At 41.3% G+C, this 15,012-nt stretch overlaps 1 protein-coding gene across 2 annotated transcripts in view; it reads right to left on the bottom strand.

Annotated features, from left to right (window-relative positions):
* The window catches only part of DCDC2 (doublecortin domain containing 2), a 73,875-nt gene extending 58,864 nt beyond the window's left edge, over positions 1 to 15,011 (bottom strand). The window contains exons 1-2 of one of the 2 annotated variants that reach the window (XM_074575795.1): positions 13,852 to 15,011; positions 10,178 to 10,229 (exon numbers count right to left, since the gene is read on the bottom strand). In XM_074575795.1, the coding sequence (XP_074431896.1) occupies positions 10,178 to 10,229; positions 13,852 to 14,144 (345 nt within the window). In that variant the 5' untranslated portion in view covers positions 14,145 to 15,011. The remainder of the gene's footprint in view (positions 1 to 10,177; positions 10,230 to 13,851) is intronic. The other variant, XM_074575794.1, reaches the window with a different exon arrangement.
* Position 15,012: the final 1 nt, after the last annotated feature.

Here is a 15,012-nt window from a genome sequence, read left to right as displayed (position 1 = left end):
TCACTTAAACTGCTACCAACTGAGCATATTTCCAAGCTTACACAAATAGGTCACAACACCATGGCAGTACATGAACTTCTCAGGCCACACAAAGCACAGATCAGGTGGAAACGAACTATGCCAGAACGGTCATGGACTGATTCAGCGAGCCTTCTAGACCACAAAGCTGCTACAAAATTCCCAAAGTATTTGAAGCCACTCTGTTCACACCCAAGGTAAATCACCCTCCTTTTCAGCCACTGCCAGCGAAATGGAGGTCATATCCCCTGTGCATCTGGGGGTAAACCTCATCTCATCTAGCTAAACTCTGGAAAGAAAAATGTTTCGCTTGGGATCTGTGGTAGTTTTGGGGCACTGGATTAGGGGCCAGATCTTCAGCTGGGATAAATCAGACAAGGGCATGGCTTTATCGGCCCAGGCACATAGACTGCGCAGAGCTCCAAAATAGACCACACCTGTATTGCTTCTGGATGGCTCCTATTTCTCCACCAAGTTGCATGATGCTATACTCTACACTGCTTACAACACACACAATAGGATCAACAATGTAGATTTTATTCAAGCAAAATAGATTCTGATGCTCATTTCTGTTACTGACATAATACTGCCAATTCTGACCATTTTTGCCTCTCAAAATTCATGTATTTTTCCCAAACTCCTTAGACTCATTTAAACCAAAAGGAAGACTCTGGCCTTCATGGATGATCAGAAGGGCATGAACCTGTGAACAGTGACAGCTGAAGAACAAAAAGCAACCCCCCAAAAAAATTTATTTTTTTTTTCATCATTTTTAATCAAAGGTAAAAAGTTGTTAATGTTTCCAGTAAGTCAATTTGGTATGCAGCAACAAGTATTTAATGAGGCTAACATGCTTCATTAAAAGCTTCAGTACTGGCATTTCTTCCCTTCCTCCCAGCCTCCCCACAGAGCAGAAAGAGCAGTTACCCTACAGAACAAGGCAGGCATCTTAATCAAGGAAGAGACCAACTTTCAAGTTTCATATCAAACTCAATACAGACCACAAAATCCCCAGGGGCATGAACCAAAGCCTCTGCAAGACTTTGGTTCTTGCAGAGTCTTCTTCTTGGACTTTTGCAAGATTTTGTTGCTCCAAAATCCACTAAATCTATCTGTAAGCAAGCCGTTAATTAAAATACTCAGCATTACACAATTCAGGTATACAGAACTATATAAAGAGAAATTTTATTAACTCACAGGCCCAGCTAGAAAAAAGGACACGCTTATGTTTTAACTGGATGTCTGATCAGTTCTTCTCTGATTCCTCCTGGTATTACATTATAAACACTCAGGAAGGGCTTCTGTTTTGTATGTCTTGTTGTGCTAATTATGTTACCAGGATACTAAATACCAAACAATGACAGATAAAATTTAACTATTAAAGATGTTGCTCAGATTAAAGATATATATCACATTTTTTAATCTTTGCATTTTGATAGTCTTATTCTCTAAACTACACTTACAATAGAATTCCTAATTAATTCAGCATCAGAAAATGAGAAATTCCTTACTCATTCCATGACACCAGCAGTAGAAGAAAACAAACTGGTCAGATTTGGCGTAGCAAGAGGGTTTAGCTTTGCATATTGGCACAGGAATATGAAGTGGACCTTTACACACAATTCATTTCCAGACATACAAATATTTTGTGTACAGTAACTTTGGGTTTCACAAATCACTTTTTTTTCTTTCTAATTCTTAAAAAAGAATTCGGAAATAATATCCTATGAAGATAGATTGTTTTGACATCAAATGGCTGTAATTTGCACATGCAGGGATCATTTCTGATGTCTATTCAAACACTCTCTCAAAACTATGTCCTGTACAGAGGAAAACATCAATGAACCATTTCTAGTTGACAGTTAAAAGTTAAAGAGAATCAAGAGTCCACTCATTGAAAAATGACAAGGTTTTTTTATGATTAGACATACATGTTATTTGTCAGACATGATAAACGCTTGGTTTGAAATAAACAATAATTATAAATACTGGGATTTTTCATAAGAAAGTACTTGGAAAAAATATGCAAGTATGTTAGGGACAAGATATATCCAGCATAAATATAGCAAAATAATTTGTGAAATGAAGACAACATTGTAACCTTCCAAAATTAAATTTTTACTGATTAATCCAATCATACCACTGCCAAGAGATGAGTGGCGACTCCGCTGTCTAGCAACAAAGGTGCTCTTAAAGGATGCAGAAGAAACAATTGCCATAAATGATACTAAAAGAACTGAATTTTAAAATATGGAGGAACAGAGGGAAACAGAGAAATGGCATCTCCTCAAAATACTTTTATAGCAACATCTCAGGTGCTTTTTTTTTTTTTTTTGAAAATTATGATGGTACATTCAGATCTCCCAAGTCTCAAACATTGTATTTTCCACCTCACATTCCCCTGCCATGGTGCCTGTCTCTTCTGTCAGCACTGGACAACTAGGGAACCCTTCCTGGCCCAGGATCTCACCAAGAATGCAGTGGCCAACTGGCCTAAGCTGTGATCTGCCAATTAACCATGTCTGGCCCACAAGACCCCACAGAAGGAGTGTTACTGAGCTGATGTGCTGCAGCTAGAGACCACCAGTAGAAGGCACATTCTACCAGACACAGTTTCATTCTGTAGTCAAGCTTCATCACGGGAACAGACACACTCTGTGAAGTTCCCTAGCAAGCAAACGTGCTCTACTCCATGTCCTAGCACATGTCTGTGTCACCCAGTGTGTGACCAATGTGAGGGCTGACAGGCACTAGATCAGAAAAAGAAATTTAAAAGTTTCAAAATGCTCAAACACTTATTCAAATCCTTGTAATTATCACGTGTTTTCACTAGAGAGATATGTTCTGGGATTGCATGCTGATACAAATATTCAGGTCATACATGTATGAAAGCTTTGAGGAATCTTTACTAATCCTCCAAAGAATCATTAGTAAAAATATTGATTATTCCATTCTTCAAATACTTGTCCAAATATGACCACATCTAAACCACCTGATAAAAGAAGCAGCTGCAATTGAAATGGAGTTATGGAACGATGAAATATATTTATGTAAAACAGTGAAAAAAAAGTGATGAATCACTGGAAAAATGTGACAAGGACACAATGACTACATGTGAGGCAACAGACCTGCAGAAGTGTACCCAGGCTGAACATGGGAAGAACCTGAAGCTGGAAAGGTAGGACAAGACCCAGTAGGCGGTGGGCAGAGAGTCCCTAGTGCATCCCTCACACCAGGACCCCTGACATGCATCATGAAATCTGACAGTCCAAGAGCCACACACAGCCACTTCTAATGCTCCATGACAGCACCCCAGAATGAATGCACCACTCAAAGAATTGGGTAAAGTGATCCTTCCTCAGCCAGCCACACACTTGGCCTACAACCAACCAGCTCTTACAACATCCCTGGTCATACTTAGCGCCCTACAGCAGTTCCCAGTCAATGTGTAGAAATGTTATAAACACACTGTAAGTAGGCAAATGTTATAAAATTGTGGACCAGGATGTTTTCATCCCTTAAACATCGTAGAAAACAGTGGTGAACCTAAGGAAAGGCATCTATATCATTCTTATCTCACTACAGTATAGACCTAACTCTTGATGTGCCTTATGTAGAGTAAAACATACAAGTGGAGTTTTCTTAAATAACTTACAAATGCTTTTCTAGAATATGTCAGTAAAAAAAAAAAACCCAAGTGGAACACAAATGACAATCTTGAGCAGCACAAAAAATACTTGTGTCAGAGCTTGCCACACAATCACCATGTCCTAGAGGCCCAGCAGAAAATGTGAAGTGCTGACAAAAAACCTCAATGTTTTTACTACCTAAGGAAATCTGTCTGCTATCAACCAAGGGCAAATTTATGTATATGGTCAGTAAAGCAGTTTAATGCAGGCCTACTATGAACTTTTGATAATAGATGCTGTTTCATACAGACACTATAACCTTCCTTTTTTCAGTTGCTAGAGACTCGTTCTTCAATATCAAAATACATCTGCTTTTCTTAGGTGCCTGCAATTCTTTCCTTTTACAGTAACACACTGCAAAGTCTGTTTACTTCAGTGTGTTCAAAAAACTGTTGGCCATAAGAAGTCAAAGAAGAAAAGAGGTTTCAGCTGAACGGATTTTTGTAAAACAAAGATTTTTAAACAAACAGTTGTCTACAGGATTTGCAAACCCAAAAGCTCAGTTAATTATTCAGCACCTTACCCAGCCCCAACGACAAGTAAAATTAATCTTTTTGAGTGCACAGGGAGAGACCATCTAGATCAGAGATAGTGCTTAGAGAAATATAAATGTCCATACTTTACACATTATTATTAGAAAATAACATTCAGTACCTTTTACAAACAATTAAGCTTATAATAAACAAATGGTAACTCTGCTGGTCCATACCTCCTCAAGAGATTAATTGTTAGATTCCTCAAGCACATAATTTAAAATGTATTTGTACTTGCAGATCACCTTCAGTACAAAAGGGATCTCTCTTGCAAAACAAGAAGCTCAGTTGCCAAAAGAAGTGATGGATGGAAACATACCCGAGGAATAGTTTGTATCAAAGATTTAGCTTGGGTCAGGATTAAATCTTTTTACTACTTTCCCTACTGGTAACATAACTGTAAAAAGTTTTGAGACACATCATTATGGTGTGAGGGCTCTGCCAGAGGATTTAAAACAGCTAAAAGCCTGGCTGCCATCTGCTGAGACTGACACACAATTTTCCCATGCTTCTAGGACAAGTGTCTTCTTTCACCCTTACAGCTGTCCCTGGTTGAAAGAGGGAGAAGGCAGAAATCTGAACTTACTCTCTACCCCCGCTCTCTCCCCAAAAAATCTAAACTAAGATGGGATGTGACAATTCTAGGGGAATAGCTTGTTGCAGAGGCCATCAAATGGGAATTGAAAAATCACTTTTCTTAGGAAACTTGCTCCAGTCTTCCATGCAGAACAACTACCACAATGCTACAGTGCAAGAGGCGTCATCACTTATCTGCTGGGATAAACAGCAGAACAGAGGGAAGGAGTATTGCCATGTCAGCAAAACGCTTGAGCCAGATGCAAATTTGCTCATATAGCAAAAGCTCACTGCCTTTAGCTCTGATTTGAACTTTTCTTTCTCCCCCTTCACAACCCACAGCTCACCCTTCTGACCATCATGCACACTCCTAGTCAAATGAGTTTGTGGCACTGTGAAAATCAGCTGAGTGGCACACCGATCTGCTGTTACAGCAGTATGAGAACTAAGGAGCTTTTCCTAAGCTGCTGCGCTGCTGCTATTGCTAAGGAGAGCAAAGTAAAAACAAGCAAGGAAGTGCCAAATACACATAACAGCAGACGAAGTGAGAAGAGACAGAGATGTGGCTTTAAAATCCCACCAGCTCTAGCAGCATGCAGCAGGGGATAACTTGTGAGGATGAGCTTGACAATTGCTCTAATGTTACTACATCAAGAAAATCTCTGCATCTCAGAAAGCAGGGAACTGAGATTGGATGTTAATGTGAAACGAAACAAATTGCAGACTCATGTTCTGAAGTGAAAAAGATCTTGCAGGCCTCTCCCATTATAAACTTCCTTTCTTCTGCACAGTCATCAATTTAATCTTAAATTATTCCCTTCATCACATGCAGATGTACAACAGTCTGAGGAAGATTTCCAAAAGCAAAGATGGTATCAAGGCATCTAACTATCCTCAAAATACAGTGACTGTTAAAGTACCACAACTACCACTGGTGTTTTTGCATTACCAACAGTATCCCATCTCCTTCCTGGCCATGGGCAAAGCTCAAAGTCTACTGAAGTCAATGGCCACTGAACTACAGGCATCATATGAACTGACACTACTGGAACTCCTGCTGCTTTGAAACATTTAATAAATGTTCAGTATCATTTTCATGCACTGCTATCATAAATTATATCATCCTGCACTAAGACATCAGAGTGACCCTCCCTCGTTTATCATCCTATTCTGATACAATACTTCACCCAGAAGAACAGGGCTATAAGTTCAAGTCCATATCTAGGGTAGACTGGTGAAAAAAAAAATAGCTGTTTTCCAAGAGTTTGGCCCATTTATTTCAGTTGGTTGTTTGGAGGCCTTAGACTGGTAAACAGATAGCTAGATTTTAAGAAACCAGACACTCGATTAAAGAAATCTATTACTGATATCAGAAATCTTAATAGATAATGAGATTATTTCATTGAAGAACACCTTGAAACCTGATTTGTATCAGTAGTAGAATGACTATGGGCTTTTTATGCAATATTTTTTTAAAAGACCCAACTCTGATTGATGGTTGGACCTCACAGACCAAGACTATAGTTACTTTGCAAGATTTTAAAAGCAGTATTATTACCCTCACACTTCAACTATTTTTAAAACAATGCTTATTTTTAAAAGAAAAGCCCTCAAAATTAAACTGCTATGTGCAGTTGCTACACTCAAGCTTTCTTGTGTTGCTCTGCTTATGTATGATGACACTACTGTTGGGGAACATGTAATACACTTTTTTCTTCTCATCCGTCTATCACCAAAGACAGCCTGTGGTGAAATCAGCTACTGATATTATAATTAGGTATTTGGTGGTATAGACCTTTATCTGTAAATCTATCTGTTTATACAGAAAAAAATGTATCCTCCCAAACTATTCCAACACTGACCCATCTTACAGTCAATCACATCTATTTGCATGTTCCACTTCTCAAATAGATGGACAGTGCTTAATGAATTATTCAACATTACATAGTTGGCTCATTGCTGTGTTGTAACAACACATCCACATTAAGACCTTCTTGACCAAACCTTGCCCAGAGCTCCTGTTGTCAGTTGTAGAGGACAGACAGAAAATACAGGTGCTTACTAGCTGTAAACCCTTGTTAGCTCCAAACATGTCAGGCAAGGCAAGGTGCACCTTACAGGCCAACAGGACCATGGTATTTGAAAAGCTCCAGCTAAAACTGAACCAGGGCATAACACAGAGAAATAATACTGCTCTCAAATGTTAAGTCTCAGCACCTTACAAGAACAGACGCCAAAGGATTTCATTAGATGAGTTCTCAGACTCCACGAGATGAAGAACTTCCCTTAAGTATTTTTTTTTCCTTCCCCCCCCCGCCCGGAACACCTTCCTTACAAAATCAGATTCACAGATTCCACTAAAGAAGACAAACCTATTTCGGATGGACTACTTATTCTGTCTTGTCACTTCATGAGAAAAGTAAGAAGAGATTTTAGTAAGAAATTAATGCTTTATGCTTACTGTCTGTTCTTCTTTGTGAATGTAGGTCACCATATGTACACCGCATATTGAATGTGAATTTTTTCTTGTTTAATTCTGGTTTGACACACATTTCCTAGTTACATGCAAATTTAAAGTAATTGAGACACTGCCTTCAAAGAGCAAGGTTAAAGTATTCCCAAAAACAGATGTCAAACATTTGGCAGTTTAACTAACACAAAAGAAAACCTACAGCTGCAAACAAACACAGAATGTACAGCTGCTGCATAAAGTTTTCTTCCTTTTGACTCCCTCCTTACTAATCAGAATCGAAACTGGATATTTGCCATTGCTTTACTGGAGAAAAATCTGCAGGGAGAAACACTCATCAGGTAGCAAATGCCAAATTAAATGTGCTTCATACAACCAGAATTGATACCCTTGTACCTAAGCATGATGATAACACTGAACATGAATTTCTCAACCACTATTTCTGTGCTACCTTTTTAAAGCTTTCAGATCCTTGATATATGGCACTACGCAGGTACAGAAGAACTATCATCACCACCAGGCCAGCATCAATTTGCTTCCAAAATCTGGTCTAGGGCAAGCCAGCTCCAAGACCATCTCCTTCTGTAGGCGACAAAAAATCCTGCACCAATTCCTCACGCACCACCAGCACTCAGGAGTACTGTGGCACAAGGCCGTTTATTGCTGTCATTGCTTACCCTCGAGGCCAGCTGCCAGGTAAAAAAGGTGGAAGGCAAACCCCACTTGAAGAACAGTCTTTGCTGTCTCCAGGCTCCAGCTAAGCACTGCTTCGGCTGCTAAGTAGCAGCACTACTGAGGTCATGAGAATGGGCGGGTGTCCGGAGCATTAATGTGGGAGTCCTGATAAATTATATTGCATTCTAAAAAAATTTGGGGGTTTGAAGGAGGAGAAGGAGGAAAGGAAGGGAGGGAAGAAGGGAAGCAAGGGAAGGAAAGAAAAAAAAGAGGAGGGGCTAATGAAGGAAAGCAGGATAATACTTCAGCACCAGCAGGAAGAGAGCAGGAATTGCCCTGACAAAGATCAGTCTGAAAACACACCCTAATGTTAGCCTGGGGTTGTCTATAAGGCCTTTATTCAACACCTACCATGCTGTTCCTTGATCTGCAAGGAGCCCGCAGAGCTGCAGTGAGCCAAATAATTGTATTTATTTCTTTCCTCCTGCCCCAACTCCAGCCCTCCAGAGCACTAGAAACTCAGACCTGACCCACAAATTTCTCTGTACATGCATAACTCCATAGTAACCTTTGTACTGAAGTCATTGAGATGATTCACAAATTACACCTTGCAGTGCTTGCAGGGCTGAGCCATAAATATCTTTCTTTAGCAATATTGTCATTCACACATTCACTGATTATTTTTTTTTCATCTTTTAGTGAAACAAACAGGGAGGATTTTAAATACCTTTGTGGGCTAGCATCAAAAATGGCTACCAGGATCCATGGAAAAATATGATTTTTTTGTTTGTTGATGCAAATCCAGCAGAATCAAAGAGAATACTGCTGTCCCTCCTGGTCCTAAAACACATCAAGGGTTTTGATTTCTAAGTGAATGCCTGAAAAAAAGTAAAACCAGAACTTGCTTCCTCACATCCTTTTAGCATAAATACATTTAGGCATTAAAACTTCCGTTACTAGCCTCCTGAAAGTGCATTCCTAGGACTAAACGATTAGAGCATGAAAACAATTGTGCTATTCATAAGCTGAGATAAAAATCTGTAGACTGTTACTAGGTTTCATCTCATTTTTATGACTTCTTTCCCCAAATAAATCAATCACATAAAGTTAAACTCAACATGGGGAGTTAAGCTCTCCACAGAGAATGTGGAGATTGCAAACATAAGTCAAAAAGGAAGAAAGCAAGCCAAAATAATGGATGGTTCATACCGATTTACTTCAAAGCCCTGAGAGATGGCCGCAAGTGTTAAGATAAGACACAATGCGCACTGAATCCGGAAAAAATAACAGAAGCCTCTCTTACCAAACATGCAGCTGTAAGTAAAAAAAACACAACTTCTATAATTACTTCTCCAACCGCACAGAATTTCTATTATATCAAGAATCTTCTAAAGATTTGCAGCAAAATGATGAACCTTAAAACTAGCCTCAATTTTTAGGGTCTTCTAGTACAAGGTGTCCTACTGTCTGAAGACATCTGCTACACAAACCATTAAATTGCTGGAAACATGGATTGAGTACACAAGGCAAAAGAAACTGAAAAACAAGTGAGCTGATGCTTCTTTTTGGGCAGAGCTATAATTCAAATGTTTGTTAGAAATCATCGCTATCTCCATACACAATAAAATAGTAAAAGTAATGCAGTCACACATCTCACAAAAATCCACAGAGTGTTTTATGAAGCCTGCAGTTATCTCCTCAGGCTATAACATCACACTGTTCAAGAGAAACAGGTGAGCTTGAAGAATTATGGACTAGAACTAGTTAGACGTTTACAACTGACACTAGCAGTAGCTGGAAAAAGCATTTCAACAAAGTGAGATTTTTTCCACACACAAATGTCCCTTCTCCAGGGAAAATACCAAGTTTTGAAGAAAAATTCCTGGTCCTAAACTCGCAAAATTCTCAGTCCCACCATCTTTTTCTGTATGAAAGCAAGCTCCCTTAGGTTTATGACCAGATCCAATGAAGACAACAGATTTTCTTTACTGAAAGTTTGTAACTGGATGTGGCAATTCAGAAAGCTTAGCAGAAGACAATCAGTGCATCATGCTCAGAGCAATCAGAGTAATAATCATTGAAATAGTATATTCAGAATGGTAGATAATGGTATTATTATTAAACATAATAAATATATATAAAAAATCAGGCATAAACGCAGGCATGTCACTAACGTTAACTGCAGGTTTACTTATTAAATACTTCAGGCATCCTACCTCATTATTGACTTCAGCAGGTTTTTTCTTTGTTTCTCCAATGTCCAAATAGCTGCAGAAGGAAAACAGTTGATTATTTCCAGAAGCATCTAACTTACATAAGACAAATATTTCTAACTTTTTTCATACATAAAGCTTTTAAAATTTATCATGCCTCAAAATAATATCAAAAGTAACTAATTCAAGATTTTAATAAAGAAGTGTTAACATAAATCTGTAGGCTAGCCCTCTGGGCTAATACAAAAGCCAGGGGAGAACCAACCATCCAGCTTCAAGTCCCTGGTGATTAGAACAGACTATCCATACCTCCTTGTCAGAAAGAAGCTCACATACTACTGTGAGGTGGATCAATAAATGTCAGCATAATATCAACAGAGTTTTCAAAGACATCATCTTGCCTCTTAGTTTCTCACAGTAAGTCTCTGATAGATTTAAAGCTTTCCTCCATACCCATGTTTAACCCAGGGCATCAGCTAAAGTTTAAAAGGATCTACACCACTTGTGTTTCAACAGGACGTGGACACATCTGAACACTGTATATCCTGGTTTCTCGTGTTTGTGATGAACCAACAGCATCTTCACAACTATTTCATGAACAGACAAAATACAAGCCTCAACTGGACAAGAAAACAAAATACACCTATTTGAACAATACTGCTCTCCATCAGCGTACATACTCCCACAAAAACATTGCATTAACTTAAAAGTGTTAGTTAAAATACACAGTGATGGATTAACTCACTATGCAGAGGTCTGGGCATTCAGCTGTCAAATGCCAGGGATCTACAAATCTGAAAAGGGCTAAACAGGGCCAAAGGCTTTTCTTGGGACAGTGGCCCTCAAAAAAAAATCCCAGCCCAAAAACTTTAAAAATGTATTCCCACTTGCTAAGAAAGCAGAAATACTTCTATTCAATGAATATCCAAGCCAGTGATGAAACTACAGGGTTGTTTAAAGAGATGTTGCTGGAGAGAGGACAATCTACCATTAATTAATGAGCACAGACACAAGTAAATGGGAAAGGAAGGAGGAGGGTAGCACAGCATGCTGAAAAAAAGTTAGAAGTCGAAACCAGCTCCAGTGTAGACAGTTTTCTTTCAGAAAGCTGACAGTCATGGAAGAACTTCACAGGGGTGCTGGACTGAACGTGCATTCTCATTCACCACTGCAACAACTACAATATACCAACACATCTCACTGCATATACACCAAAAAGGCATGTATTTGCTTAGCACACCTGTAAATGACAAAACAAGCTGGGTAACATTGTATATTATGAAAATTTCCAACATTGGCTAGGCATTCCTCCTTTAAAGAAAAATTCTACATATTTTCCTAAAAGAAGAGGTTTTAAATGCTGATTACTTTATCTTTATTTACAAAAGAAACAGTTTATATAGACCGTATGCCCTCAGAGGTATCCATCTCAAGATGTTAAGGTTCAGGGCTTGGAATGACAGAGGTTCATGTGCTAAAGGTGAGCTCAGTTTAGTCTAGAATTCACTGCGGACAGGGAAGAAAAAGGTTCAGTTCTCAGTATAAGGCATCTGAAAAGAAACAATGCACTGCTTGAAGTGGAGCAATGACACTTTCGGCTTCTGCTTCTCCTTGCATACTCTCTCCTTTCCATTATGCTCCCACGCATCGGTGCCACAAGGCCCCATTTCAAAGTTCAGCCCTGCATAATCTGTCACAGCAATGAATGTGTCCAATCACTTAAAAAAAATACTGTAAAAAGTATACAAACTTTTTGCTGCTATCAGACCAGACTCAGATCCTTTAGGGCAGATGATTTGGTCTCCCACAGCTGCAACTGCTTTATTTTTGCCTGTGACACACATGCAAACACACCCTCTTTTCTTTAAATCCTTCAATTCCTTTCAGAAAACTATGCCTTTCAACTAAGCCCTCCTCTCCTCTGACTTTTCTGGCTAAGATGCCTCCCTAATATCATTCTGTCTATAACCCAGTTAAGAACAAGATCAACAGTAAGCCCTTCAGCCTGTCTTAAATAATGCTTATGAAAGTACTGACAAGATTTACAGCACTATATAAATAAATACTAATAGCGAAGAACTCCCAACTCTGAACACAGAAATGGAAAAGATCTCAAGTCATGCCATTCATCCTCCCTGCAGAACAGGACTATAGCATACTATCAAGAGATATATGAACAGCCTACTTTTAGCAAGTCCTTTCAGTTAGTTTTTCTTAAAGTATTCTCTTTGTTGATCTTAAATACTTAGGTATCTTGTGGCATGTCGCAACCACATAAGTCTGAAAAGCTCTCACCATAAAACTCTGACCATGCAAAACGACAAATGCTTTTTCACACCCAAAACAAATCCAGAGTGCCCAGTTCTCTACACAGTGCACGCTCATGCCAAACACTTGCTTACTTCTAGCCTGTCTGACGAACATAAAACACATTTAGGGAGGCAAAACATGATGTGCTGACAACTAACAACTTTAAGCCATCCACAGAATCACAGGATTTAATACCAAAAAGATACAGCAGATTGTTCTTGAGAGTTGAGACTGCATTTGGGATGGAAGAAAGTACAGAGGGAAAGGGGTTTATATTTAGCCTATCATACACCTTTCTTTGTAGCTTTGCCATTGAAGCGCAAGAAGCTTCAATAAATCTTCAGAAGCAGCCTGTGACAAAGCCAGTAAGAGCACTGATAGAGATCCTGTTCTTTACGCAGAGTTTTGTCCTGAAACATAATGAGGTCTCCTGAAAAATGTAGTGCCCTCAACTCTACAAAACCAAGATGAGCGAGCTCCTGTGAAGCTGGTAGTTTAGTATATAAATTTCCAACCACCTCCAGAGAGGGACTGTTAATTTTAAGATTTTTTTTTATTCAACTGTAGGAAAAATGCTCACAAACTCTGCACAAAACATATAATGAGGCAATTGAGACCATGAAATTTACTCAGAGTTAAGAACCATTACTGATGACATGCAGAACCACTCGGGAAACGCACCTAAAAGCTCATATCTCCTTCACAATATTATCCCAGCCATTCATTAGAAAACAGAGAAACTGTCAGCTTAATTCTTAGTGTTTGGCCAGGGAAAAGAAAGCGAACAGTCATCTTTTAAATAACAGGAGGGTCTCAGTTATTCTGGTCATAAAGCAGTTATATACCCAAACAAAATGAAGAGAAGTGATGAAGACACAGATACCTGGGTAGAATATTTTAGACTTTTTAAAAATAATCAAGAAATTAAGTGTTGGGAATTAAATTCCCCCCAGGTTTATCAACTTCATGGCAGGACTGGCAACACTCCACCTTTCTACAGTTTTCTCCCTGTTACTACCAGATGCTGACACTCACCCCCCAGTTAAGCACACACATCACAACGTGCCATTGCTGCATGTCCTTCGGGTTAACGGGCTGTTTCTCCTACCGTCATGTGAAGAAGATGGCACTATGCAGCTGACAGTAACAGCAGCCTTTCTGTGGCTTGCCTCTAAAGCTCTTTCGCAGTTTTATCTTTTAGAAGTAGCTTTCTTTTTGCCTTAGGTCACAGACTTTAAGTCCTCTTTCCTCAATGCCTAATAAAAGGAGTGGGGTGGGGGGTCCTCTGAAGTACTGCCACAGTGCCAAACCCCCAACGATGATATTCAAGTTCCATATAAATGTTACGTTACTTTTCAGCCACTCACTTGAGTTTCTTGAAGGCTTCCCTGCCACCAGCCACATACTGCTCTCCACTCTGAAGCTCCTCCAGCTGCCGGACACGATGCCCACCCCGGGGGGTATAGATGTTACGCACAGCTCCAAAGGGCGCCTTCACCCCACCTGTCACCTCTTTCAGGAATACTTCGAAGTTGGACACTTTCTTCTCATTGATGACAATACGGCGCCCCGGGAAGAAAGGGTCCCCGTTGCGATACACTAGCACGCTCTTCACCATCGGCTGCGAGAGCCACGACCCCTTCGTGCCGGGACTAGTCATGCCGGGTGGCTTCCGACCTTCTGTGCAGCCCAAGCCACCCCCGAGGCGCTGCCTACACCTGTTTGCTCAGGAGAGGGTTCCTGCCTGACGAGAACCCGTCTCGCCTCCGCCCTGGCGACTCCCTGCCAGGGACGAAGCACCCCCACACCCCCACGCCGGGGGTCCGGGCACCAGGGCCCTCCTCCAGGGAGGCAGAGGAGGGAGCCCGGCGCGGCGGGGAGCGATTACAGCCCCCCCCGGGGCTTGCGGCACAGCTCTGCCCGGCCTTTCCACCGCGGCTCCTCCTTGGCAACCTGCTCTCGCTGCTCCCCGGCGCCGGGGGAGGTGAACGCGGATTACACTAACCCAGGCAAAAAACAAAACCATTGCATGGAAGTGGGTCCGACGCGGCAGGAGAAGGGATTGCGGGAGATCCGTGGCCTGACAGGGCCTTTACCCTCCGCCTTCGCCATCACAGGAAGCGGCCTTGCCGCTGCCGCCCTGGTTTCCTCGGGAAACTGTACCCGGCTCGTCCTCCCCCGCGGCCCAGCCAGGCGGGACCCTGCCAGACCCAGAGCCACCGGCCCCGCGGAAAACACGGCTGAATTATTCACCAGGGGGAAGGAGGACGAGGAGGCGTCGTGCCCGGGGGCAGAGGGAACCGGACCAAGGGCCCCGCACCTGAGCGAGGGAGGGAAGTCCCCGCTCGGCCGCCGCCTCCTCCCCTCCAGCGGCCCAGGCGCTGCCTACCGCCGCCGCCACAAGGGAAGGGCCGGCCGGCTGAGCTACCCTGAGGAGGGAGCGGCGGCGGGGAAACGTTGGGCCGGCTCAGGGGTCCCACAGCGGGCACTGGCGGCGCCGTCGGGCTGGGCTGGGCCGGGCCGGGCCG

Source organism: Larus michahellis, chromosome 2 (genome assembly GCF_964199755.1).
Source record: "Larus michahellis chromosome 2, bLarMic1.1, whole genome shotgun sequence".
In the NCBI taxonomy this organism is placed as follows: domain Eukaryota; kingdom Metazoa; phylum Chordata; class Aves; order Charadriiformes; family Laridae; genus Larus; species Larus michahellis.
The sequence above is the reverse complement of the archived record's forward strand: the minus strand, read 5'-3'. Positions and strand labels throughout refer to the sequence as shown.